The sequence below is a fragment of the Pygocentrus nattereri genome, chromosome 7, assembly GCF_015220715.1.
Source record: "Pygocentrus nattereri isolate fPygNat1 chromosome 7, fPygNat1.pri, whole genome shotgun sequence".
NCBI lineage: Eukaryota > Metazoa > Chordata > Actinopteri > Characiformes > Serrasalmidae > Pygocentrus > Pygocentrus nattereri.
Window position 1 is genome coordinate 2,472,457 of NC_051217.1, and position 27,491 is coordinate 2,499,947.

The window sequence follows — 27,491 nt, forward strand, 5'->3', positions numbered from 1 at the left end:
CCTGCTGTCAACATCCATAACTTTGCTCATCAGCTCATTAACAAGCCCTTACAGAGGCTGAAATTGATGGGTTGGAGCTGGAAAAACACTAAACTGAAGGACGAGGCCTGGGATTGTCATGAAATGCTATTGCAGCTGAGTTCATGGAAAGATGATGCGTTCAATTTTCAGTTAAATCATGTTTATTATAATTTAGAACAATTGTTGCATGAGTTCTCAACTGACAAATTATAGGTCTGCACAAACTTTACACCTGAACTAAAAGGAAAAGCAAAGAAAGTCAAGAAAAGTTCAAATAAAGTAACATTTCTTTTGTAATTAGTCAGGACTGCTTTTGGACATGTGCTTTGCAGTCAAAAGCATAGAAATGTAAAAGTCTAGGAAACAAATACTCATGACAACTGAAGGGCATCCATACACTTCTCTTTTTTACACAAATGCATTTGCTGTTTAGTTTTATTAAAATGGTTTTAACACTTCAAATTTCAAACAGTACTTAGAATTTCAGCAATGTAGAGCACACTTAAAAATTTAAATATAAAAAAGCTTTTTTTTCAGTAAAGTTGGCCACAACAGTACATTTAAACAGGCAGTAATGCATAAAGTAGCTAACAGCAAGAAAAAGCACACTTTCGCCATTTGGATGAAACTTATTTCTATTTTACACTGACTCATTCGGACAGACGATTACTTTCCTACACCAAGCTTAACTACACCAGTTGAATAAAGCAAGAAACAAAAAGGAAAGAAAGCAAACTTGCTGAGCGTTTCAGCCTGTGTAAAAATGGCCTTGGTTGTTCTCTTTGACGTCTTACTCGTAGCGAGTTTCTGCAGTATCGGCATGCAGTTGATGGCTTTTCCGTTCCCAGGAGAGCAGCGAGGAATTCTCAGGCCCTGGGACAAAACAGTTTAGCTGGGATCTACTAACTGTTTATCCTGTAAGAAAGGGCCTAGTTTATGCTGCATTCAGCAGCATTCTCGTCTTTTCCTAGTTCGAGTGTTTTCTAGTGGCACCAAGAAATACAACATATAAAGGAGCACCTGTTCATTTTGACCAGCTTCAGCTTTTTTCTGATGAAGCCTAACCGTTAATACAGCTGTCCAACTTGAAATGACATCTTTATTTGGGCGTAACATAATTTGTGCAATCCAGGCCACATTCAGCAGAGAAATAGTTCAGACCAGGTTAATATTTATGTATCGCAAGTCTGTTTGATCACTGACTTTGCATGAAAGGTTCAAAAAAGCTCTGCTACTGAACTGAGGCCTCGATTATCACAGCAGCGCGCTTCATAAACCATCTCAGTACAGGTGAGGGCTTTAAAGAGGCAGTGATTGGCTACTAAACTGATTGGCAAACTGCTTTTAAACGAGCCCACATAGAAACACGGGAGTGTGTGTGTGTGAGTGTGTGTGTGATTAGCTTAGAGAAAGAGAGACCCTCTTACATCCCCACACTGTGTGTGGGGGTCACTGGCTGATTTAAGCCAATGGTGGTGCACAACCACCCAGCAAAGTCCACTTCTTCTGCTTCTGACTTCTTTATGAATGGATGAACCTAAAAGGAACAAGATATCAGAGCTTTGTGTGACAGTGACTTTATTCATACTTTCAGTTTTACTAAAAGGCTTTGATATAAAAAAAAGGGGGTCTTTTACTTTAAAGGACAAATGTTTGATGACACTACACAACACCCTTTTTCTATGGACACGACCTGAGGGCTTTAAAAGTTGACTAACTTCAATATTTAGGCAATATGCCTTCAAGAAAAAAATACTATCTGGGGTAGATTAACTTTCATTTTTCATTATTAAAAAAATTATTATTAAAAGTTTTTTGTAAAATTGTCAAACTACATGTGAATATGGAACTGATCTGTACGCATTAAACCTATGGGACTGTAATTGATGTACAGAGCACTAGGCTCCTCTGAAAGTATAATTACAACTTTTGATTATATTTAAAACATTTTTATATATATTTTGTAATTCCAAACTGTGGTAACTGTTACATTTTGTTTGGATTGTAAATGACACCACAGGAAACTAGTTTTACCAGAAGGAATTGCGATATCCCACCCAATCTACACTATATTTCCAAAAGTATTCGCTCGTCTGCCTTCACACGCATATGAAATTGAGTGAGATCCCATTCTTAATCCACCCTTTGCAGCTATAGCAGCTTCAGCTCTTCTGGGAAGTCTTTCCACAAGGGTTAGGAGTGTGATTGTGGGAATTTTTGACCGTTCTTCCAGAAGCGCATTTGTGAGGTCAGATGCTGATGTTGGACGAGAAGGCCTGGCTCACAGTCTCCGATCTAATTCATCCCAGAGGTGTTCTATGGGGTTGAGGTCAGGACTCTGTGCAGGCCAGTCAAGTTCTTCCACACCAAACTGGCTCATCCATGTCTTTATGGACCTGCTGGTGTGCAGTCATGTTGGAACAGGAAGGGGCCGTCCCCAAACTGTTCCCACAAAGTTGGGAGCGTGATATTGTCCAAAATCTCTTGGTGCTGAAGCTTTAAGAGCTCCTTTCACTGGAACTAAGGGGCCGAGCCCAACTCCTGAAAAGCAACCCCACACCATGATCCCCCCTCCACCAAACTTTACACTCAGCACAATGCAGTCAGACAAGTACCGTCTCCTGGCAACCGCCAAACCCAGACTCGTCCATCAGATTGCCAGATGGAGAAGTGTGAGTCGTCACTCCAGAGAACACGTCTCCACTGCTCTAGAGTCCAGTGGCGCCACTTTACACCACCGCATTCAATGCATTGCATTTGGTGATGTAAGGCTTGGATGCAGCTGCTAATCTGAAGGCTACATGAAGTTTGGAGGTCTGTAGTGATTGACTCTGCAGAAAGTCAGTGACCTCTGTGCACTATGCCCCTCAGCATCCGCTGACCGCTCTGTCATTTTACGTGGCCGACCACTTCGTGGCTGAGCTGCTGTCGTTCCCAATCGCTTCCACTTTGTTATAATCCCACTGACAGTGGACTGTGGAATATTTAGTAGTGAGGAAACTTCACGACTGGACTTGCTGCACAGGTGGCGTCCGATCACGGTACCACGCTGGAATTCACTGAGCTCCTGAGAGCGACCCATTCTTTCACTAATGTCTGTAGAAGCAGTCTGCAGGCCTAGGGGCTCGGCTTTATACACCTGTGGCCATGGAAGTGACTGGAACACCTGGATTCAATGATTTGGATGGTTTAGTGAATACTTTTGGAAATACAGTGTATATGTTCTGTATATGTACGTATCAATTTCTAGTCAATCAAAACGTTGATAACAACTAAATTAAACGAATGATATTGAATGAGTGATTAAATTAATTAAAGTTTTGATAATAATGGAAATTAATTATTTTAAATGTGTTAATTGGGTTATATATGCCACTAAGTATACATTGGCTGTGTCTAATCTTGTTTTCAATAAAATTGTTTTTTAGAGAAAAATAAGACGTATGGTACTTTCCAAGATTGAGCATCATTGCCAAATATTTCCATTAATTAAGCAATTTTAAACAACAAAAACACATTAACACATTCTTCAGCAGGTTTAAGCAGCAATTCATTCAACAGAGGGCTCGACAAGTCTGAGTCCGAGACCAGGGGCCAGATTCACCAAAGCCTTTCTAACAAAAAATGTACAAAAGATCTTCAGATAAACACTAAGGCGCTCATGAGAACGTTCAGGTTAATTTTATCAAGTCCTTGGAATGTTTTAACATGTATTTTATATAAAGCTATGTTTTATATTTAAGATTTAACTTTTTAACATGCTGTTTGTGAACACAGTATGTTTGTAGTTGATTCCTGAATAATAAATTTATACATAACAAATACGTTAGTATACCGGCCTGTTTTCAGGCTATGTTCACAATCCAAGCCTCATTGCTAAAATCCGATTTTGTGCTCAGATCCAATCCATCTGACATGATAGTTCATACTCGTTTACATAAGTGGCTCAAACCTGTAGTTAATGTGAACGAAACGGCGACCTCATATTTCCCACATGCACGCATCTTAATCAGCAAGTTCACATGAACTAATCGCGTGTCATGAACAGCAAAGAAACTAATGAGCAGAACGCCGAGAATGACCTCTGAACAGCTCTCAGGGGTTCATTATTAAAGCGAGACGAAGGCGCAAAAGGTGAGATGTGTTGCTCTCCCACCATTTACACAGACTTTAACATCTGTTCGCAGCCCCTGCCATGGTAACGCTGAACGATGGCGCATGCGCAGTGGGAAAAAGCACATAAATGCCGACCTGAGCGTTCACACTAAGGGAAATGAATCGGATCTAGGACCACATGTGAAAGTGGCTCAGGCCGGATTTGGGGGGAAAAAAAGATCAGATGTGTGTATCCACACAGCTGTGAGTCACATTAGAGTAAAACCACTTCGACCTGGTAATGTGAATGTAGCCCTAACTCAGATTGGCCTTTTGATTTAAAAATTGTAAGGAAATGACAGTACGATCATTCTTCCGCTCTTAATTAGGCTCAATTACATAACATGTTTATTGACGGAATGCTGAATGTATAAAGAGTGGCCTGTTTCCGTCAGCCAGCCTGCATGCACATTAATTTGACACAGAGAATAATATGCATTAATAACTAAATAATAAATAAAAGAATATGCATATATTAGGTAGTTTAAGGCTAACAAAATTAAACCCTGGTTAGTCTACTAAGCAATGTGCATCACTGAGCTTAATATATTAACAGCACATTATCTTAACATTAGTAGCTGCTTCTGCTTTAAAATACCCTTCACTTTAAACAGCCACGCTTTCACAGACGAAGAAACACCCGGATCATCTCAGGAAAAATTTCCAAGGCCGAGATACTGTCAACAACAAGACAAGACCAAGACCATTTGTTTGGACTCAGACTTGACTGAAGTCCACTGGACTCCAACACTACTAATGTGTTTATGAAATCAAAAGCCTGTAAAAAAAAAAACAAAAAAAACATGGAAATTCTAAAACTTGTGAATTTTCTCACCATCAGTTGCTTGAGATCTGCCCTCTCTGCTGGATTTTTGATTAAGCTGACAGAAAAAAAAACACAGTTAAATAGATCCACTGCATGCTGGCCTGTCAAATTAACTGTTGTTCACATTTCAACCACTAGATGGCCCATGCAGCTTTTAGTAACTGAAACGGCTCTCAAATCCTGTATTCTGCAGTCCAGCATCTAGCCTTTAAAATCACACCACAGTTGCCTCTTACCATTTGTTAACAAAATCTTGGAATTCGGTGCCAAAGATGCTTGGCAGCTTGGGTGGTGGCTGAAAATAGAAAGATGATTCAGTTATGCCAAAGTGAGGCCACCATCAAATCCGCACCTTAATTCATTTAGCGCCACACAAGGCATGGTGGTCCATCCGAAACAGCTGAGCACATACCTCATTGACAATGTAGTCAAGCAGCTCAAAGATGGCCATCGGAGGTCTACTGTCAGGTCCGTATGCTGTAAAATAAGAAGACATTCTTACTAATAACAGCCAAGGAGCCATACAGAAAACCAGAGCTCGTGAATGGAATGTAGTCTAGTAAAGCCTCTGCGGCTCTGCAGCCAAACATAAGTGATTATATCCTTTACTGAGACAAGTGGGTAATGTGACAGTTCCCAGATGGTCCTTCGTTCAGTGGCGGGAAGCACTTACAGCTGCCGGGGCGGCCTGGAGGCCTGGGTTTGGGAGAGGAGTCGCTGGATGAGGGGTCTCCTTCCATGGGGAGGCCAAAGATCTGCTCTAGCTCTTTAGCATCAGGAGGTGGGATGGGGAAGCGCCCAATGGCCATCTCCACCAGGGACAGACCCATGCTCCAGATGTCAGACTGCACTGAGTAGTGAGTGCCCTGGAGACGCTCCGGCTGGAGAGAGAGTGATAGAGAGAGAGAGGAAATGAGTCTGAGCCAGCAGGAAGAGGTACGTCGCAAGAAAACCTTAACTTGAATGATAACTTTACAGGAAACAGAAAAAAAAACCTACTTTACTTTTATGCAAGTCAGTGGAACCAGATATTTTCCCTAGTCATTTTGAGCCGTTTTTTTTTGGTCCATTCTTCACGAACTTTACACACAATGTAAAACAGGTATTTTCAAATTATGTCAAAAACTGGAAAAAAGTTTTCTTCCGACAGCAGCGACTTTTTCATTTCCAATAAGGCCATTAGCTACAAGTTGTTCAGCTTTCAGGAAATATTTCAAGTTTCCAAAATGTGAGTTCAAATATAATTAGAAGACAGAGAGAAACTGAGACCTGAAGAACATCAAAACAGTCACCATTAGATAAACAGTACTTCTGTACTGGAAGGAAAGATATGTAGCTGTCAGGAAGCTGTAGGGAAGTAGAGTGAACCAAAGTAGTTTGCTTTTTAAAGAGTTGAATGCTTTTCTTTTTTCTAACACTGAAAAATGTATGTATAGTCATATGAACATATATTCATAATGTATGGTTAATAGCCAGTTTGATGGGAAATTGAATAAACAAAAAGGTAGTTTCTGACTTTTGCATAGCACTATACAACCATTTTAGGAGTATATATATAATATTGTGTATGTATATGTGTGCATATGTATATATATATATGTGTGTGTGTGTGTGTGTGTGTGTGTATATATATATATATATATATATATATATATATATATATACATATATATATATATATATATATATACACATACACATATTTGTTTCTATGGGTCAATTTGTTATTAAAAAAAGGACAAATCAAATGAACAAAATGCACCAAAAACTGCGAAGCTTTGATATCTTAGAGTGACAATACAACTGGTCGTTCTTCATGGATATTATAAATAATAATAATAATACTAGTAATAATAATAATAATAATAATATTAGTAGTAGTACTATATAATGATATTATTGAAGTTATCATGATAACTTTATGAAGGCAACAGTAGCACAATCTGAATGGCACACATATGGTTTCATTCCCTTTCCTAGAGAATCTTTGGAAAACACTGTTCTGTGAGGGTGTAGTGGATAAATGGACAAGCAAAAGGGAAATTTCTGACATTCGTGTTTTCATATTTGCTCCAGCTGTCACTGATATGCTAAGACAAGCTTTTTAAGATTGAAAAATAAAATGAAAATTGAATTGAAATAGCCAGGTGAATCCGTTTTTAGGCTCACTAGATGTGTCTGAACGTTCGGCAGCTCATTATCAGGAAATAAGCATATCTGTGAATTACGTCTCGGGAAATGTGTCAATGTGTTTTTAAAGAATCTCAGTAGGAGACCGTCCAAATCTAAACACACCTAAAATGCTCAAGAAAAGTTAGTATATTAGTAATAGTAGGTGTCATGATAAAGAGCAGTGAAGGTTCATACCTTGCCTTACACAGCTTTCCAGGATTGTGATTAACAAGAGAAGCTTGACTCACAGACATATAGGATCTGGTGCCCACAAATGAGTTGGCCATGGAGTCGATAAGCTGCCCACTCACGCCGAAGTCACACAGCTTAATCTCACCCCGTGAGTTCACCAGAATGTTGGATGGCTTCACATCTGCAAGACAGGAACAGGAACTTATGTAATGCAGAAATGAGCGGGGTGAAATTAAAGAGGCACTGAACCTGCTCACCTCTGTGCATGATCTTGTGTTTCTCTCTAAGGTAGGACAGCCCTTTAATCACCTGTAAGCATACAGGCAGGATACAGCACATTTTATTATGAGCCCACGCCATATGATGTAATATCTCTATATCTAGCCTGTAATTCCTCTGAAATTTACCCAGAACTGTTTCAACCACTTCATTCAAATGTGAGTGTTTGTAAGAGAGGGGTAACTGTGGTACGAACCGCAATGCTAACTTTGCCCAATATTTGCTCTGGAATCTTGCCGGCTTTCTTCAGCGACTGGTCCAAGGAGCCACCATCCTGCATTAGGAAATTAGTGTTCATGTTCAGTTCCCTTAGAATTTATAAAAAGCATGTGCAATGAAAAAAAGCCAGTATGTAGACTATGTACAGCTTTCCAGCTGCACAGACGTAAAACGCAATAAGCCAGTACATTTCCACAAATGATCAATACACAAGACAAAAAAGAGAAAGTTAAGGCCATAAATAACTGCAGTTAACATTTTGTCACAGTCATGAGAAAAGCTCATATCGCTCAATTTGGAAGGAGGAGGAAACTTTATAGAAGATGGAAAAAACATTTACAGGAGAATTAAAACAACATATTTTAACAAACATTAAAGGAGCCGTTCACTGAAAATCACACGTATGTTTTGGATGTTTTCTAGATGCTCCACACATGCCGTGTTATGGTTTGTTGCATTTTTTTTCTCCAGCAGTGACTAGTTCACAAAGTGATGGATTTATCCCTATACGTTCGCGAACTGATTTGTCAGCACACATTTCCTCAAAACACCATTTTAAGAAACATATGACATTAAAAAACGTCGAAAGTTGAAAGTGCAAATCACAGTACATTTTCATTAATTTACACAGAGAGACAACGATTTGTGCAAATTATGGCTTTAAGTGATGATTATGGTGATACGGCTCCCTGAATACTGATATTGCTGCTACTGATTTTAATAATAAAGTAGTGGAGTAGTGTAGTGGGTAACACTTCTGCCTTCGACACTGTAGACTGGGATGCAATCCCCCCACCAGGGCACGCACCCTACACTATACCAATAAGAGTCCTTGGGCAAGACTCCCAACACCACCTTGGCCTACCTGTGTGAAATGATCAAACTGTAGGGATAAGAGCGTCTGCCAAATGCCAGAAATGTAAGTGTAAGTAATACGAGCAATACATGAGGGTATATATTTGCTTTAGTTTAAATAAATTATTTAAGCATTTGCTACAAAAATCCTGTCTGAAGTGCCTATAAATTGCCTAATAAATACTTAGATTGACTTACATGTGAAATAAACGTGAACTGCCCCTTTTCAAAAAAAACTTTTTTTTTCAAACGTCTATTGGTCCATTCAACAAGGACACACAGTGTCACTGATGCAAAGCACTGTTCTTAGGAGGTATTACAAGTTATTTGACTGCTAATGTCCCCCTTGTGGAGAATGTTAAAACTGCTAAATGTGAGTGAGCGAGTGAGATAAGAACCATGTGGTGCTTCACATCTAAAATAAAAAAATGTAAAAATGGTGTACGTAACAATAAACAATGAGGTTTCGCACGACAGAGTTACTCTTTCTGGATAAATTAAGAATTCAGTTGACATTTAATGCGAATCTGGTGTGTGTAACAGTGAAAGAGCTGTACCATGTGCTCCATACAGATGCTGATCTCTCCGTCGCTGTAGAAGGCCCCGTAGAAGCCCACAATGTAAGGTGAATTACATTCATGCAGAACCTGCAGTTCCCGGATGATTTGGTTCCTGATGGCCGGCTTTATCTCCAAGTGAATGAGCTGAGAAATCACAGAAGAGAATTAGCTGACGGCAACTGTAGTTTTGTGAAACTTTGTGGTGTGTTATCTGCTCACAGGTTTCAGGAGGTATGCGTGAGTGCCGCACGCAGCTCAGTCAAGCAGAAATACAGTGTGTGATGTGAACTGCCACGCAGTCAACCATGTTCAAACACTGAATGTATCAGCCCAGATTACAGACACCATAATTTAATAAGCAATCTTTGTTCTAACTTCCATTTAATGAGCTACAGTCAGATCTCTCTTCTGTCATAAACTGCTCCCTAGACACAACCCATACTCGGAGAGCAGAAAGTGGAATCTAACTTGTGGCCTTGTGCTCTATAAAAAGACATGATGAAGTCAAAAATCAATGCCTTCCAGAGATATCGGAGAACAGGGGACAGCACAGCTTGGTTTAGCAGCTGCTTCTCGAAAAACTGCTGCAGATATCTCTGTCCAAGGATGGTGAGGAGAAAGCTTTTTAAAGGAAGAGCATTTCTCATCCCATTTTCGACCTGCCACATCTGTACGACACGGTCAGTTACCACGGATAATAATTTTGACACACTACCCTGTCCACTGGCTACACTCAAAAGTGTGTTTTATGTTCTGTATGTACAGGAAAGCCTTTCAGAATTATTGTCCATGGCAGAAATCCAGACTCTAGTGAGAGATGCATGTTGACTAACTCTCAACTCAACTTATGACTCATGAAATTTTGGCCTGAGGCAAAAACAAAAGAACAAAACTGATTAAATTTGAAACTACCAACCTTTATGAAGTTGTCCGCTGTAAGTTACTGATCACATTGCCGTAAAATGTACTAAACTTTCAGCTGGGTTAGTTATTCTGCTTACATGCTGTATAAACTACAGGCTAACCAAAAAAAGGTGTTTTGTCTCTTTCCTGAGACACGGCATTTACTCGGCTCCAGTTTTACCCATCATACTGAGGGTTTCTTTTCAAAAGACTTCTGAAGCCGTGTCAATCTGACATTTTTAGAAAGGGTTTATTTTTATAGAAATGTAATGTCTGCAGCTAATAACAGGACTAAACTAAAATTCTGAAAAACTCCAGATGCAACCTTCACTCAAGACTTGACTCGGACCCCAGAGACTTAACTCACACTTGCAACCAAGAAACTCCAGACTTGACTTGGATCCCAGAGAGTTGACTCACACCGATGAGACTCAGACAGGTATGAATCGATTCACAATCATCTTTGGTCTGTGGTTTCAACCGTAAATTACAGAGAAAGCAGATACAGACAGGGTTGGAAAAATGGTGAAAATGCCATTTCTCTCTTGGTGAATATGTGGAGGTCAACTTTTATTCCTTATTCAATATTATTATTAATGTGGATATACACCGATCAGGCATGACACTATGTCCTCGTTTCTACGCTCATTGTCCACTTTATCAGCTCCACGTACTGTAGAGCTGCACTTTGTAGTCCTACAGTTACAGACTGTGGTCCATCTGTTTCTCTGATACTTTGTTACCCTGTTCTTCAGTGGTCAGGACCCCCATGGACCCTCACAGAGCAGGTACTATTTGGGTGGTGGATCATTCTCAGTACTTCAGTAACACCAATGTGGTGGTGGTGTGTTGCGCTGGTCTGAGTGGATCAGACACAGCAGCGCTGCTGTCACTGTTAGACTGAGAATAGTCCACCAAGCAAAAATATCCAGCCAACAGCATCCTGTGACCACTGAAGGAGGGCTAGAGGATGACCAACACAAACCGTGCAGCAGCAGATGAGCTGTTGTCTCTGACTTTACATCTACAAGGTGGACCGACAAGTTAGGAGTGTCTAATAGAGTGGACAGTGAGTGGACACAGTGTTTAAAAACTCCAGCAGCACTGCTGTGTCTGATACCTTCCTTGCCATGATGAGTCCAGAGGGTCGGTGAGAAACCTTAAAGACCACTCCGCCATTTCCGGCACCCAGCTCACAAATCTTCTCAAAGTCATCATCCTTCAACTCCCCTACTTTCTGCTTTTGCGTGAGGAAGGCCTCCAGACGCTTCTTCTGCTGCTCATCCAGTTCCAGCTCCTCTAGCTTCTTCTGCAGGGCTTCCAGGTTTGTTCTACACGCAAATACACATACAAATTACAGCGACAAGAAATAAAAGTTGCATAAACGTTTCAGAAAAAACACCTAGCATTTTAAGGATAAAGCATTTGGTATCCTAAATGCAGTATTTTAGCCCAGTAGCTGAACATCCATGACAGCCAAGACCAAAACGTCATATACTGTAATCTAAACCACAAAACCCAGAAGCATCTATGGAATTTGCATTGAGTCAATGCGCTGTAAGGTATATTTGCAGGCTATGACATCACTGTCCTGAGCTGTGCTTGCTTTTATGCACGTAGTCAATAGGTCTGTCTGTCTGTAGAGGGAATGAGAATTTCCCCACTTGGGATCAATGGAAAGGAACATTAATAACAATTCAGGAACATGCTCTAATTTTCAGCCAAGATAAAGGTAAGATGACTGAATGGGCCATTGTACACAGCATGGCCAAAATAAATGTGTGTGTGTGTGTGTGTATGTGTGTGTAGCACGATTAGCAGACACTTTGAACTCTGCTTGAGGAAGCTGGTAGTTCCTATGAGCATGTGTGCCTCTCCTTCGGCTCTGTTGTCATGGTGATGCATTTCCTTAGCTTTCCGTTTGTGGAATGAACCTCCCTGACCCTCCTTACTCTCCATCTCTTCTTCCTCTCCTCCCATAGCAGCCTCTTCCTTTCTCCCACTGCAGAACTGCAGCCCAAAACTCTTGATGAGTGGATGCTGGAGGTCAAACGAGGATCATGCTTTCTCCTCCTATTCATTTTTAGCATTAGTGGTTAAAGGAATGTAGAGCCTTCCTTTAACCAGTGTAGGCAAATATTATACACACAGAACAGGCTTGGCCCGTTTTTGTTAAATGATAAAAAGCTCAATCTCTCAGCGGCTCAAACTCTAAGGTGAACCTTTCAAATGTATCTCTGAGATGCTGATTTCAGCGCTCCTGATATCCACCACGTTCCTTGAGGCTGTGCTGAAACTGCTTTGGTGCGGATGGAGGCTCCAAACAAGCAGTGACAAACGTCACATTGTTATAAAAGAAAAAGCATGTGTTCCAATGTGTTCCAGGTGCACCAGAGAGCACTGAAAAACCCGTCTCAAGGACCCCAGCCATTCAGATGTAAAATACGTCTTTTCCACTGCTATAGCCATCTCAGCAACACCACCACCTCAGAACAGATGCTCTTACACATAAATTTACATCAAAAACTCAGAATATAAAAGCATTTTTTTTTTCTTTTTCTGTCATTAGACCAAAAGCACGGCACGGATAGGTGAGGGCCTTCAAGAGCGCGTTCTCACTCTTTCTCTCCTCACCACCCACAGCAGTGTGAGGGTTAAGTGCTCTCTTCTTCGCCAACACGGCCGCCATAACCATGGAGACGAGGCCGCTGCGTGTGTGAGAGGGAGTGAGAGAGCGCGTGGGTGGCGTGGGTGCTGTGTGAAGAGGAGGCGACGATGGCGTGCGGCCCTGAGAAAACTGCACACGCTGCACGTGGGAGAGTCCACAGCCACGGCCAGTTCGCTCACGCGCGCTCAAGCACGACACAAACAAGCACGCAACGGCGGTCAGAGTCTCACAGTGGAGAGCAGAGGAGCCTAAAAACATCCTCAGGTAAAAGTGCTGCTCCTATAATGACTCACGAAGAAGTAGCTGCCCAACATAAACAGACAACTAGAGGAAAAACGAATCGGGCCAAAAACAGTTCCATATACAGCTGCCGTGGTAGGGCAGCTTAGTAGGCCCGCATTTATTAGCAGGGCCTCACGTTTGTTAGCTGGGGAGAAATGGAAATGGAGAGTGAAAGTGGTTTGTGCAACAGAAAAGCAGTTCAGGTGAAGTTTTCCACCATTCGCTGCCCAGTGCATACAGTCCACATGTGGAAATGCTGCTAAAACAGCCCGTTTTTAATTCACTGGTGCTGTGAAGTCATGAGAACCGTCTCATTTGCATATGCCCACCTATTTTAGCCCCGCCCATTCACGCTGAAGTCATGAGTGCTTTTTTAATGAGGCCCAATTCAGGACTGCCAATCAGAACAAAGCTAATGTATGTCAGTCTTAGTCACAGTAAGAGAAGCAGCCTATGCAATTCTAAGGGAGCTCTACACATTTTGGGTATGTAAAACTACATTGCAATGCGTGTAAAATCGGAACATTCGCATTTAAAAATACACAGAAAAGGACGCATCCAACCAACTTTTACCTAAAGTCAACCTAAAATCAGAACTGACCTTTAACTTTCCTAGTGGTTTCAGTTTATGGTCATATTAAGCGTGATTAATTACATCATTTCATTTTCATCTTCTATCAAAACATAAAGACTTCTGCCTGTTTCTAAAACATATGATTTTTGGCCCTTGCTGCATTTGGGTGCTCATCAGAAGGTTGTGTATACCAGATGGTTAACTAGTACAACTCCACTGCGCTCGATTGCTTGTTCCTAGATACGCCCACCACGCAGAAAAAGCGAGCACGGAGATCTGGGAATGCAATCCTGCTTTTTTTGCCTTGTTAAAAAGCACACAGAGATAACAGAAGCATGTCAGGCATGTCATTTTTCACGTTCCCTATAAGCTTAGTGTTTTTCACTCATGTAGAGGGTTAAAGGTTGTGTTATGTCATATCTCTTGAACTCATGTATCGTCTAGAATTGCGAGTTTATCAGATGTAAATGCGACTTTGTCGTCCGTTCAAGCACCAAAAGGTGGGGAAAAGTAATATTAAACCATGATATATTATTTCATGGCCCTCCCCCACCCCCCACCCCCATCTATCACTGAACAAATTACTCGTCTTGTTTCTATGCCGCTTATCCTTCTGGGTCTCGGGGGTGGGAGCTGGAGCCTATCCCAGCTGTCACTGGGCAGAAGGCAGGAAACACCCTGGACAGGTTATGCTAAAATGTATGAATGATTAACATGAAACATGCTGGAAAGCTTATTTCTTTCCTTACAAATGTACTTCATTAGCCTCCAATTAAAGGGCCCCTCTGTGTACCAAGGATTCGTTTTAAATAGTATGTTTTAGAACGACCAAAAGCCTCGTTGTTGATGTCCAGAATAGTACGTTTACAGAAGAGGCCAAAAATGTTCTTCACTTTAAATGTAAGCTAAAGTAAAGTGATTTTATTCCAAGAAGCTTTGGACCATTTCTATTATAATCCATTCATCATGAAATTGTCACACAGTGTAAAGAGCTGCTGCTGCCAGGCTCAAATGATGTAGAAAAGTCTTCTTCTTCTTTCGGCTGCTCCCTTTAGGGGTCGCCACAGCGGATCATCTGCCTCCATCTTGCCCTATCCACTGCCTCCTCCATGTCCACCTTCACTACATCCATAAACCTTCTCTGAGGTCTACCTCTTCTCCTTCTGCCCGGCAGCTCCATCTCCAACATTGTTTGACCAGTATATCCACTATTCCTCCTCAACACATGTCCAAACCATCTCAACCTGGCCTCTCTGGCTTTATCTCCAGGCTGCTCCACCTTCACTGTCCCTCTGATCTGCTCATTTCTAATCTTGTCCATCCTGGTCACTCCCAACGGAAATCTCAGCATCTTCATCTCCGCCACCTCCAGCTCAGCCTCCTGTCTTTTAGACAGAGCCACAGTCTCCAAACCGTACATCATAGCAGGACGCAGAAAAGTAAAACAATGTCTAAGGAATCAGGCAATTTATTCATAAGGACTTTATAGAATAGCTGGAGTAAAATGCTTTGGAACTCTTTCTATCAGCAAGCAAGTCAGTAAGCAATTCTGTGTCTGAAGAAAGGCACACTTCACAGCAAACCACTCTGAATGACTGCATTCTAACAAGGTAATTATGCAGAAGTCTGAAATCAGAGAAACGTAGAACCTTTAGGTACATGGAACAGAGTGAAATGTAGCCACTTAGTAACTACCAGCCTGTGTAGATCAAAGGTTTGCTGTCAGGTCGATGCTTTCTCTGGTTATTGGAACTTCAACCCCAAATTTAGTGCCGGAATGAATTTGATTATGTTTTACAATTTCATGCTTATGCAAAAATACAAGCATCCATACAGCCTCAAATTAACTGCACATGAAGTACACTGAGACGGGCGTGTGGTGAAGCAGGGTGCTGGCTGATTCCTCTTGAGTGATAATGTGGACTGGTGCAGAGTGGGAACGTGAGCTGAGGTTGGGTTTTGCTAAACCACATTCTTCTGAGGCACAGAGCAGGTAGCGCCGATACAGGGCCAGTGGTTAATAATTAACCGTGATCTTTCAGCTGCTCGCCTGTTTATCCGTGTGTGGTCTGGCTGGTGGCAGAACAAGTCCTGTGTGTCGCTAACACACTGATTTAGTGTCATTGTGGACCACTGCATTATTTCTTATGTTTTTATTATTATTATTATTGGAGCCATCACATTCTCTGTTTTAATGCTCCTGAGGAACAATGAGACAGGACACACAGTGTGCAGTATGTGTGCTTTGTACAACAAGCATAGAAAAGACAGTGCAAAGGCTACAGCACATAATAGTTCTTTCTGTGTTGTGCTCACAAAAAGCATGTGACATTGTGAAATTTAACATGATGATGATAAATATCATCTTATATCCCATCTCTAATTACATATGAGACACACGTATGACCCCATACTCTCACCGGCCACTTTATTAGTTTCAATTGCTTGTTAACACAAATAGCTAATCAGCCAATCACACGGCTGCAACTCAGTGCATTTAGGCGTGTAGAGGTGGTCAAGACGACTTGCTGAAGTGCAGACCGAGCATCAGAACGGGGAAGAAAGGGGATTTAAGGGGCTTTGAACATGGTGTGGTTGTTGGTGCCAGACGGGCTGGTCTGAGTATTTCAGAAACTGCTGATCTACTGGGATTTTCACGCTCAACCATCTCTAGGGTTCACAGAGAACGGTCCGGAAAAGAGGAAATATCCAGTGAGCGGTCAGCTGTGTGGACGAAAACGCCTTGTTGATGTGAGAGGTCAGAGGGGAATGGGCAGACTGGTTCCAGATGATAGAAAGGCAGCAGGAACTCAAATAACCACGTGTTACAACCAAGGAATGCAGAAAACCATCTCTGAACGCACATCACGTCAAACCTTGAAGAAGATGGGCTACAGCAGCAGAAGACCACACCGGGTGCCACTCCTGTCAACTAAGAACAGGAAACTGAGTCTACAATTCGCGCGGGCTGACGAAATTGGACAATAGAAGATTGGAAAAATGTTGCCTGGTCTGACGAGACTCGATTTCAGCTGCGACATTCAGATGGTCGGGTCAGAATTTCGCGTAAACAACATGAAAGCATGGATCCATCCTGCGTTGTATCAATGGTTCAGGCTGGTGGTGGTGGTGTGATGGTGTGGATATTTTTTTGGCACACTTTTGGCCCCTTAGTACCAGTTTAGCATCGTTTAAATGCCACAGCCTACCTGAGTATTGTTGCTGACCATGTCCGTCCCTTTATCACAGTGTACCCATATTCTGATGGCTACTTCCAGCAGGATAATGCACCATGTCACAAAGCTCATATCATCTCAAACTGGTTTCTTGAACATGAAAATGAGTTCACTGTGCTCCAGTGGCCTCCACAGTCACCAGATCTTAATCCAATAGAGCACCTTTGGGAAGATTCGCATCATAGATGTGTAGCCGACAAATCTGCAGCAACTGTGTGATGCTATCATGTCAATATGGACCAAAATCTCTAAGGAATGTTTCCTACACCTTGTTGAAAGTGTGCCACGGAGAATTAAGGCAGTTCTGAAAGCAAAAGGGGGTCCAACCTTTTACTAGCAAGGTACCTAATAAAGTGGCCGGTGAATGTATGTTGACATATGTGTGTATGGGTTTTTTTTTTTTTTAAAGAAAATGAATGAATATGACTGACTCACCAAGACCATTTCTTCCATTGAAAGTTGGATGTGATGGACAGAAAGGTGTGCAGCTCTTTAAGGCAAGGAGTTTCAAAACTTCACTCACTGAGACCAAAGACCATTCACTCGTGTGCAAGTGTGTGCAAAAGGACCCTGCACAAATTATGTTTTGTTCATTTTTTTAAGTAAAAATAAGTCAAAGCTACCCCGTGTTAAAAACGGGGGGTTTGGAGACCTCCTCTAGTGAACCTGTGTAGCTGTAGAATATTTTATATTGTGGTTTGACCCCGCTGATGCGTGCAAGTGCGTCGAAAGGGTATTGAAAGGGAACTCAACCAAAACTTGGTGAAGGACTTGTCTTCCAAAGATAAAGTGAATGATCTATTATTGTCATGATATCTTAATCAGTGTAAGGTTGACTTTGCATTTGAGACCTAAACATCGAGCCAGACCTTCTTTTTGAGCCTTTGTATGTGATGTTAACACGTAAAGACGTACGACGTGGTCAAAAATCCAACCAGACACCTCAGTTTTCCCCATTTATTTTTAATCTCATTTTTAAGGTATTTCAGGGTGACGTGCTGCAGCACATACACACCATATTTCGGCATGCTCTTTTTTTTTTGACTCAGTATCGCTACTTCATTCCATTTTAACAAATAAAAATAAAAAATCTATGTAGTGCTGCTTTAACACGCCCCCTACAAACACGCCCCCAAACTTAAATAAGGCATTTTCTGCTCATTTAGTGTTGCTGAGTTGGCATATTAGAAAAAAAAAATATGTATATAATATGATTTTTGCACAGGCCATTTTTTTTTCATCGCATAAACTTAACTATGCATGAAACTGTGCTCATGTGACCAGCAGCACCCAAACTCTGAGCACATCTATATGGAAAAAGGTTTTGTAATGCAAATTAATTCTGATAATAAAAAAGGAGACACGCTTTCGGATATATGACAGTCCTCTGTCCGGATGACTGCCACTACATAACAGCATTAGTGAGCCGGAAAAAGGACTTACTGTAACCCCACCCCCCTTTTGGTCAGTTGTGACTTCCAGTTTCTCTTACTCACCACAGGAAGAGGCATTCCACAAAGCCTCTCTCTATAAAACCAGCTTCCGCAAGCTTGAATCATAGCTCCACTAACATGCATTCCAAAGTCTGCTCGCCACAACCTGTCCGGGCCTCACTAAAGGAATGCGCTCTACGCATTTGTCACATTGAACACAGCCCTTCATACCACCCCGTTCTTCAGCACAATGAGCTGCATGCTCTTGCCCTGCTGTAGCTCACAAGTGGTTTGATGCTGCCCACTGTAAAGATGCTAAAACTCATACTCATACACCTCGTACCCAGAGAAACAAACGGTTTGTCTAAAGTGTTTCCTGGTGTGTGTCTGGACTATACTCACTGAGTGACTGAAGTAGGCTACAGACCCCTTAAGAAAATAACCAAATGGCTAATTGGATCCCAATGATTTTCTCAAATGTACTGACCATTACCATCTTTTATATAGACCCCTATATTGCTCAAGAAATGCGACCAATTTTCTTTTTCCTATTACACTATTAGGAACACGTGCAGTAGCTGTGCAGATGGACTCATGTGTGTAGCAAAGCTTTTTAGGTAGGCTTAAGCACAATCGAATGCATGTACATCAGAACCCCTATAGACTACCACGCTGATCACATCCATGACTGACTGTTTTAACTGTTGTTCTTGTTTTATTGTCCCCACAAATGGCTGCAAAGGCAGCAGCGTCAGCAACAGGCCACTTCACGTTTGTTTATTTGCATCTCCTAGAAATGGGAGAATGTGTGTGTTGGCGTGAATTCTGTGCGCTGGGTTTAGTCCCGCAGCAACTTTAAAGCTGTATAGTGCGTCATCCCCGATATTTCAGTTGCCCAAAATACAGCGCAGAAAGCAGTCTTCTTATAACCTGCTAGGGCTTTAACAGTCATGTAATGTATCCAAACCTTTATCAGTGTAGAGTGGTGTGGTCACCCAGGCAGGGAAACCAACTCTGCTCTGCCACACATGTGGGGTGAGATGCAGCTTTGTTACAAATAAACTCCAAAAATGACCCAGATGTAAACACTGCTCCCCAATCTGAATGCCCAGTGTGTGAACATATGGTGAAAAATGAAAAACAAGCACACACGATGTCCTCCTACACAACCCCGCCTCACTTCGAAAAGAGGCTCAAATCTCTGCAGCGCTGTGTGTAAAAGAACGCCTCTGTACCTCATCCACCACCTTTAAATCAGTAATGGTCTCTCAAGGCCAAACTGTGAGAGTGAAAGAGAAGTGTCTGAGCCCTGGAGCGCCTGTGAAACAAGAGGCAATGACACGCACCAGTGAGTCCAGGCTGCCAGAGCTTCGATTGGCTCTCTGCTCAGAGACAGAGGACGAGGACCACAGGCCTGCCAAACGAAGGTGGCAGACCGACAGGCAGCCCTCGGCATCACTAGACAGCCTCTGAACAAACAGACAGGCACGCAGGACTGGGCTTCGTTTGTTTATGGTGATAGTCACTGTAACTGATCCACCGTGATTGCATAACAACATGAAATGAGAGGAGTACACTCGAGCTCCAGGAACTGGAGCATGCTGTCACAAGCGTTCATCATCTCCATTTATTACCAGGAGTTCATGAGACTTTGCTTGGGTCCTGGACATCCTCTGTCCTTGTGTTCCTTACTGCCAGGCCCTTGCAGGCCTTTAATGTCTCTCTGCAAGGCCCTGCTCATAAACTAACTGGAAACTGAATCTGTCCTTCTAACTTAGGGCTGTGAACGGGCAAGAAAGACTGCACAGGTTATTAAAAGGAAGAATCAACGCTGTGTGCTGGCTGTTCTGGCCTACCGTGATGAGGGCTTCCTTCTACTTTTAGAGAAGGATGGACATGATGTCGGATTTTTTGGGAAAGCAAGACAAACGTGCAGCAACACAAGTTTCACACTTACATTGTTAATTTAATTCAACACTATAGGTGTTAATTCACAGCAAAGAAATAAATCCTTAAACACTGATCTACTACCATTAATAACCAGCGGAAATGTCAGTTAAGACTTGTCAAACGTGGTTTATCAAATGAGTGAGTCGCATTAAAACGCCAGGTGTAAATTCTCCCGTCAATCACCCGCCTACTATTCCGCAATGGGCCTAAACTTCAGGTACTTCAGACATTTGTCTGACGCTCGTATTCAGAGCGACTTACAATTTGATTATTTTTACACAGGTAGGTGAAGGCGGTGTTAGGAGTCTTGCCCAAGGACCCTTACTGGGATAGTGTAGGGTGTTTGCCAAGGTGGGGATTTGAACCCCAGTTTACAGCACAGAAGGCAGAGATGTTACCCACTACACTGACCAACCACCAGACCCCTAGCTCAGCTGTATGCAGTACAGTGGTCAGTTGTATGCAGCCACAGTAACAGAGTATTTATAAACATTTAGAGCATCATTCACTTATTTTCCTGTTGAAGGTTAAGGTACTGGACGTAGACAGACTACTCACTCCGAGGCACCGGTTCCGTTAACGGCGTTTCCATCAGGGATCGGATTGAGCTGGATCGGCTCTGGCTTCCTCCGTTTCTGCATCACGGCTCTTGGTGACAAGCTTTACAGTAATCTGAAATAAATCAAGCCGAGAAACCCAGAAGTCCGCAGGAGCAGCAGAGATCTGATGCATAGGTTATGCAGCTTATCACACCCACCCAGTGTCTCTCTTAGAGAAACACACGCGAAAACGCCGAGGCTGAATGAGCTATAGAAGCGTCCCTGACTACTTCGGTGGCGTTTCACGCCGCTGTCCAGATAACAGCCGCGAATACCGCACCACTATGGGTGGATAGGACCGCGGAGATGGGCTCGTTGCGTCACGAAAATATTTACATCTGGCTTCCGGACAGCGTGGCTCACGCTGGACAATGGCGCCACCTGTCGGTAGATAAACTCACAAAAGGTCCACTGGCGCATAAATTGCAGACCGTGTGGATTCAGTCATAGATTCATCTAATGCGATTCACCAGGCCGAGTCTTTTCAGTGAATCGAATGGTTTTTTTGTTTTTTTTTGCTTTTCTTTAGAGAACATGGGGTCATGCTTTTGGGCTGAGTGTTAGCTGACAGTCCAGTATTTTCCGCAGTGTTTTTCGAGCTCCCCGGATGTCACCGGTTTTGTTCAGCGCTTTGACTCAAGGAAAGCATCGAAACCTGAAGTGAATCAATCAGGCGAACTCGGGAGAGTCACACAGGTGTGGTGAAAGAAATGTTAGATGGTGGAAATAATTCATAGTCAGATGATCATATACAAAAACTTTGCTTACGTAACAGATCTGCTTGTTTGTGTGTTGATGAAAAAAAAAAAAACCTTTCGGTTCGTTCGTTGCTGGGAGAATCGATTCATCCGGCTCGCGGAAAACGGTTGTTCAGAAACAAAGAGTCGTTCACGAATCGCTCAGCTCATCTTTACTGACAAACTGCGAGTTTTGGTGCTGCGTTTGATAAAGGAACAGAGTTGAACACAGAACAGTGCAATACAGTACAATAAACTACAATACAATAAACTACAATAAACAGTGCAATACAATACAATAAACTACAATACACAGTGCAATACAATACAATACAATAAACTACAATACACAGTGCAACACAATACAATACAATAAACTACAATACACAGTGCACTGCAATACAATACAATAAACTACAATACACAGTGCAATACAATACAATACAATAAACTACAATACACAGTGCACTGCAATACAATACAATAAACTACAATACACAGTGCACTGCAATACAATACAGTAAACTACAATACACAGTGCACTGCAATACAATACAATAAACTACATGACACAAGCAGGCTAAAGTTTTTTTAAAACATGCAGATGATTCAGTAATCAATTAATCCAATGCAATTTACTGAAACGATTATCCTTCTGTTTCAGTGAATCGAACATCAATTTAAGCGTTTTTTATTTTTTTAGAGAAGGAGGAGTCATGTCTTTTGGCTCAATGTTAGCTGACAGTACAGTATTTTTGTCTTTGGCACAATAAAATATAGTCAGAAAATATAGTTTCACAATTTCTTACACTATTTATTACCACTTATTACCATTTATTACCACTATTTCTTACCGCTGCTGCTGATAGATTGGTTCTGTGCAATATCTATAATCATTACTGTGCAATATCTACAATTTCTGTGCGATATCCAGTCATCAGCTGCTCAGAAATGTACAATATCCATACAGCTGCATGTGTAAACTGTTAATTTGTAGTTTCTATTTTTATTTTTTATATTTTTCTGCTAACAGATGCCTTGTTTATTTATTTATTTCTATAGTATAGCTTATATTATGCATTTTGTATGATGCACATCTTTGTCTACTTGCTGCTCTTTATCTGCTTACTGTGTATTCTTCTGCTGTAACAATGCAAATTTCACCCAGTGGGATAATTAAAGTCTATCTTATCTTATTTAGTCAACCCAGCAGATGCCTGTAAAAATACACAAAAACCATTAAACATCTCTGCTGGTACCTTGTGGTGTCCAGTAGTCATTAATGGTATTTACTGTTTTCCTGGGTTGATATCACAGTTCAAAGGACTCCATTGGTTTAACTGCCGTTCTGAGACATCTGATGGTTTTCTAATGGGATCTGAAGGTGTTTTACAGGAAACTAGTTGTGGATAATGGTGACCATTAAGGCAATTCCCATTGCAAAGCAAAACCATCAAGTTTCAGTCCAAAATAGTAAATAGAATGGCTATGTTTGTGTTGTAGACATTGTGATCCCTGTTGGCTTCACCGCTAAAAATAAACCACAGCTAAGAAAATATGAGTCGCTAATTTCTTTACAGTGGACCGTTTCACATCAGAACACTTTGAATGACTGTGTTCGCATGCAGAAGTTTAGAAATATGGATCTTATTCCCCTGTTAAAGGTGTTGCAGGCCACACAGGTTTCCTGGTGGCTTTGTGGTGAAGGCTTGCGACTCTAAAGCAGAAGGTTGGGGGTTCAAGCCATGGTGGGGGAAGCAAACCTGTGACAGCCTGGTACTGGCTTCAGTGGTGAGTTGAATGCACTGAAGTCGACGGCAGTCACATACAGAAACGTGACTCCTACCGACGGGACCTGCCAAGTAGTTGGATTACCTGTGCGATGGTTTCATACAAACTCAATAGCTTCATATGTATTAGGGTTTCTCATGAATGTCAACTCAATGCTTTTAATTGCTGAAAAACCGAGCCAGCTCTCTCTGTTCACATATGATGGTAGGCCGAAAATAGATCATCATGCAGGATGTGACAGCTGTCTGATATGTTCAGCATAAATCAGCAACATATTACTGCAGTGTCACTACTGGTAGAAGTTTAATATATCAGTTAAAAGTTGCTGAACAGTCCTGCAGCACAGAACGGTTTACTCAGCAGATTGTATATAGCCCCCTGCGTGGTGCCATTGGGAGCAGAGCTGGATAATTGCTGGATTTGCATAGACATACACAAGCACTCTCCCACTGAGCTGCATCTGATCTTATTCAAATGAGACGCTGTCAGATTAATGATGCATCATGTGAGCAAAACCATGGCGTTCATTGCCTAATATGAGTCTGCAGTTGTAGAAAGGTGGCTCCCTATATGACCTCCTCCTCCTCCTTAGCAGCGGTGTTTTGTTTTGTCTGATGGAGCGATGTAAAGAAAATCTCAGTTTGGATCAGGTGTTCCTGCACTGGCCATTTTCTGCAAGCAGGTTTGTGCAGCAGATGTGTATAAAGAAGCTTTCTTTATGGATGTGAAAGGCTCTGGCGCACAAGTTGGCAGCATGGCATGTATTTAGCACCTGTGTGGTATCTGTTCTTATCAGTTTAATATCTGATAGATCCTCTATATGAGGAATACATATTAAATAGATTTTTAGAACAGGGAGACGGAAGAGGGGCTTGCTCTGTCCGCTCCACGCATCCACCTGGTATTGCAGTACCTCTGGGAACGGTGCATAAATTTTTTTTGGGGGCAGTCGTGGGCTGGAGGTTAGGGAACCAGCCTCGTGACCGGAAGGTCACCGGTTCGATCCCCAGAGCTGACAGCACATGACTGAGGTGTCCTTGCACAAGACACCTAACCCCCAACGGGCACTGCGGATTGGGCTGCCCACCGCTCTGGGCAAGTGTGCTCATTCCCCCCTAGTGTTTGTGTGCTCACTCGAATGTATGTGGTGTTTAAACAGGTGAAATTTCCCTGTTGTTGGACTAATAGGTGTCACTTAACTAAGTTCAATGAAAGAATGGCTTACAGGCCGTTCTACTCGTTATTCCTTCAAAGCAGTCCAAAGATGGTTTATCCTCCTCTTTCTTCTTTATTTGGACGCTGACCCATCTCTGCAGAATTTTTTTAGTTTACTTAAATTGTCTTTCAAATGGAACTGATTACTGCCCACACGTTAATTTTAACGGTCAGACTTTTAGTCATTGTTAATGAGAATAACTTGATGACTTTGTCTGCCACGGATCTTGATATTTACTTTTGTCTGCTGTAAGATTACATGACATGTTAATCCTAATGCTTCGAACAGATTTGGATGCTTGTGGCAGATGTGAATGCTTTCGTTTGTCTGGCCCTGAACATGATGTTACGAGATTCTTTGTATTATTAATCAAAGAAAAACGCAAAGAAATGGAAATAAACCCATAGCTGATTAATGAAATGTGGGTGAGCCTACAAACACGAGAAAAACAGCACACATCAAAAAGCTCTACCACACTCACTTAAAAAAGACGGTTTTCAAGGGTTCTTTAGTAGAGGCAATGGTTCTGTTTAGAGCTATGAGTTCTGTACAGAACCATTTCATGCTGAAATGAAGAGGCTTGAACAGATCATAACATATTTAATGCTTAAATGGCTCTTGGCCTGATGAGATGGTTCTTCAGATTGATGGAGAATGTGCTGTGTATGGTTCTATGTAGAATCTTTTTGAAAATGGTTCTGTATGCTTTCAAAAAGGGTTCAAAAAATAGAACTATAGAACTTGTGGTTCTATTGCCTTTATTAAAGAAGTATCTTTTTTAAGTGTGCATTGATTTATACTTAATTGATACTTTTTAAAAAAAGTTTTAATCCCACAAATGTAGAAATTCCACCTTCACATTTAACCCGTCCATGAAGTGAAACATCACACACACACACACACACACACACTAGGGGGCAGTGAGCACACTTGCCCAGAGCGGTGGGCAGCCCTATGCACAGAGCCCAGGGAGCAGTTGGGGGTTAGGTGTCTTGCTCAAGAGCACCTCAGTGATGGACTGTTGGCACTGGGGATCAAACTGGCAACCTTCCGGTCACAGGGCCAGTTCCCTAACCTCCAGCCCACGACTGCCCCCCAACTTAAAGGATGATATGAGAAATTTCTTATCTAATAAACTGTCAGATTGTAGGGGTGACCACGCTATGCTCAGGTATCGGTGATCACGCTATGCTCAGGTATCGATTCAAATCATCATAACGTTTCTTTTTTTGCTTCCTTGATTTTGGGAAATAAATGTATAGGTCAGTAACTTCCTTTTTTCACTGTAGAATTCCCCCTTTTTGTGTGTGAAAGAAGCCTTTTAAAAGCATTGACATGGACGTCAACAGGATAGTAAAGTAACGGAATACAAGTATTATTAGTATTACTACAATTTATTAATAGTATTTCCAATACTATTGGAAAATATACATAGAGTACAGAAATGAAGTAACTGTATTGAGTCCAAGTTACATATTATAAAGGCAATATTCAGAATGCAGTTGCTTTTTACATTTTAGGGGAATGCTTTTTGAAGACTTTCTGACTAAATATAAAAAAGAAACATCAATGTTTGTTTATTAACTATTTTAAAATCAACGCACAGCATGCAGCAAACATACGTGTTAGGTGAATTCTACAGATGAACTCAATCACCGACTTCTTGACAAGCACAAGTTCCTACTAAAGCCTGAGTAGACTGATAAATCAATGTGATCAGTTATTAATCTCAGTGTTACTGAGCTCTGCTAAAGCCTGAGTAGACTGATAAATCAATGTGATCAGTTATTAATCTCAGTGTTACTGAGCTCTGCTAAAGTCTGAGTAGACTGATAAATCAATGTGATCAGTTATTAATCTCAGTGTTACTGAGCTCTGCTAAAGTCTGAGTAGACTGATAAATCAATGTGATCAGTTATTAATCTCAGCTTTACTGAGCTCTGCTAAAGTCTGAGTAGACTGATAAATCAATGTGATCAGTTATTAATCTCAGCTTTACTGAGCTCTGCTAAAGCCTGAGTAGACTGATAAATCAATGTGATCGGTTATTAATCTCAGTGTTACTGAGCTCTGCTAAAGCCTGAGTAGACTGATAAATCAATGTGATCGGTTATTAATCTCAGCGTTACTGAGCTCTGCTAAAGCCTGAGTAGACTGATAAATCAATGTGATCGGTTATTAATCTCAGCGTTACTGAGCTCTGCTAAAGTCTGAGTAGACTGATAAATCAATGTGATCGGTTATTAATCTCAGCGTTACTGAGCTCTGCTAAAGTCTGAGTAGACTGATAAATCAATGTGATCGGTTATTAATCTCAGCGTTACTGAGCTCTGCTAAAGCCTGAGTAGACTGATAAATCAATGTGATCGGTTATTAATCTCAGCTTTACTGAGCTCTGCTAAAGTCTGAGTAGACTGATCAATCAATGTGATCAGTTATTAATCTCAGCGTTACTGAGCTCTGCTAAAGCCTGAGTAGACTGATAAATCAATGTGATCGGTTATTAATCTCAGCGTTACTGAGCTCTGCTAAAGCCTGAGTAGACTGATAAATCAATGTGATCAGTTATTAATCTCAGCTTTACTGAGCTCTGCTAAAGCCTGAGTAGACTGATAAATCAATGTGATCAGTTATTAATCTCAGTGTTACTGAGCTCTGCTAAAGCCTGAGTAGACTGATAAATCAATGTGATCAGTTATTAATCTCAGCGTTACTGAGCTCTGCTAAAGCCTGAGTAGACTGATAAATCAATGTGATCGGTTATTAATCTCAGCGTTACTGAGCTCTGCTAAAGTCTGAGTAGACTGATAAATCAATGTGATC

General features: G+C 41.5%; 1 protein-coding gene, 1 non-coding gene and 1 pseudogene across 2 annotated transcripts; 2 read left to right on the top strand and 1 right to left on the bottom strand.

Annotated features, from left to right (window-relative positions):
* Positions 1–164: 164 nt before the first annotated feature.
* Positions 165–21,240, bottom strand: map2k1 (mitogen-activated protein kinase kinase 1). Its single transcript, XM_017691669.2, has 11 exons — positions 20,884–21,240; positions 11,303–11,513; positions 9,277–9,423; positions 7,842–7,919; positions 7,624–7,675; positions 7,423–7,547; positions 5,676–5,883; positions 5,415–5,479; positions 5,239–5,297; positions 5,012–5,057; positions 165–1,558 (listed from the first exon to the last, which is right to left on the bottom strand). The coding sequence occupies exons 1-11, from the start codon at positions 20,964–20,966 to the stop codon at positions 1,445–1,447; spliced, it is 1,188 nt and encodes a 395-aa protein (XP_017547158.1). The 5' UTR covers positions 20,967–21,240; the 3' UTR covers positions 165–1,444.
* Positions 21,241–23,426: 2,186 nt separating this feature from the next.
* On the top strand, positions 23,427–23,558 carry LOC119263773. The gene has a single exon (XR_005130507.1).
* Positions 23,559–24,206: 648 nt separating this feature from the next.
* Positions 24,207–24,387, top strand: LOC119263754 (annotated as a pseudogene).
* The last annotated feature ends 3,104 nt before the right edge of the window (positions 24,388–27,491 follow it).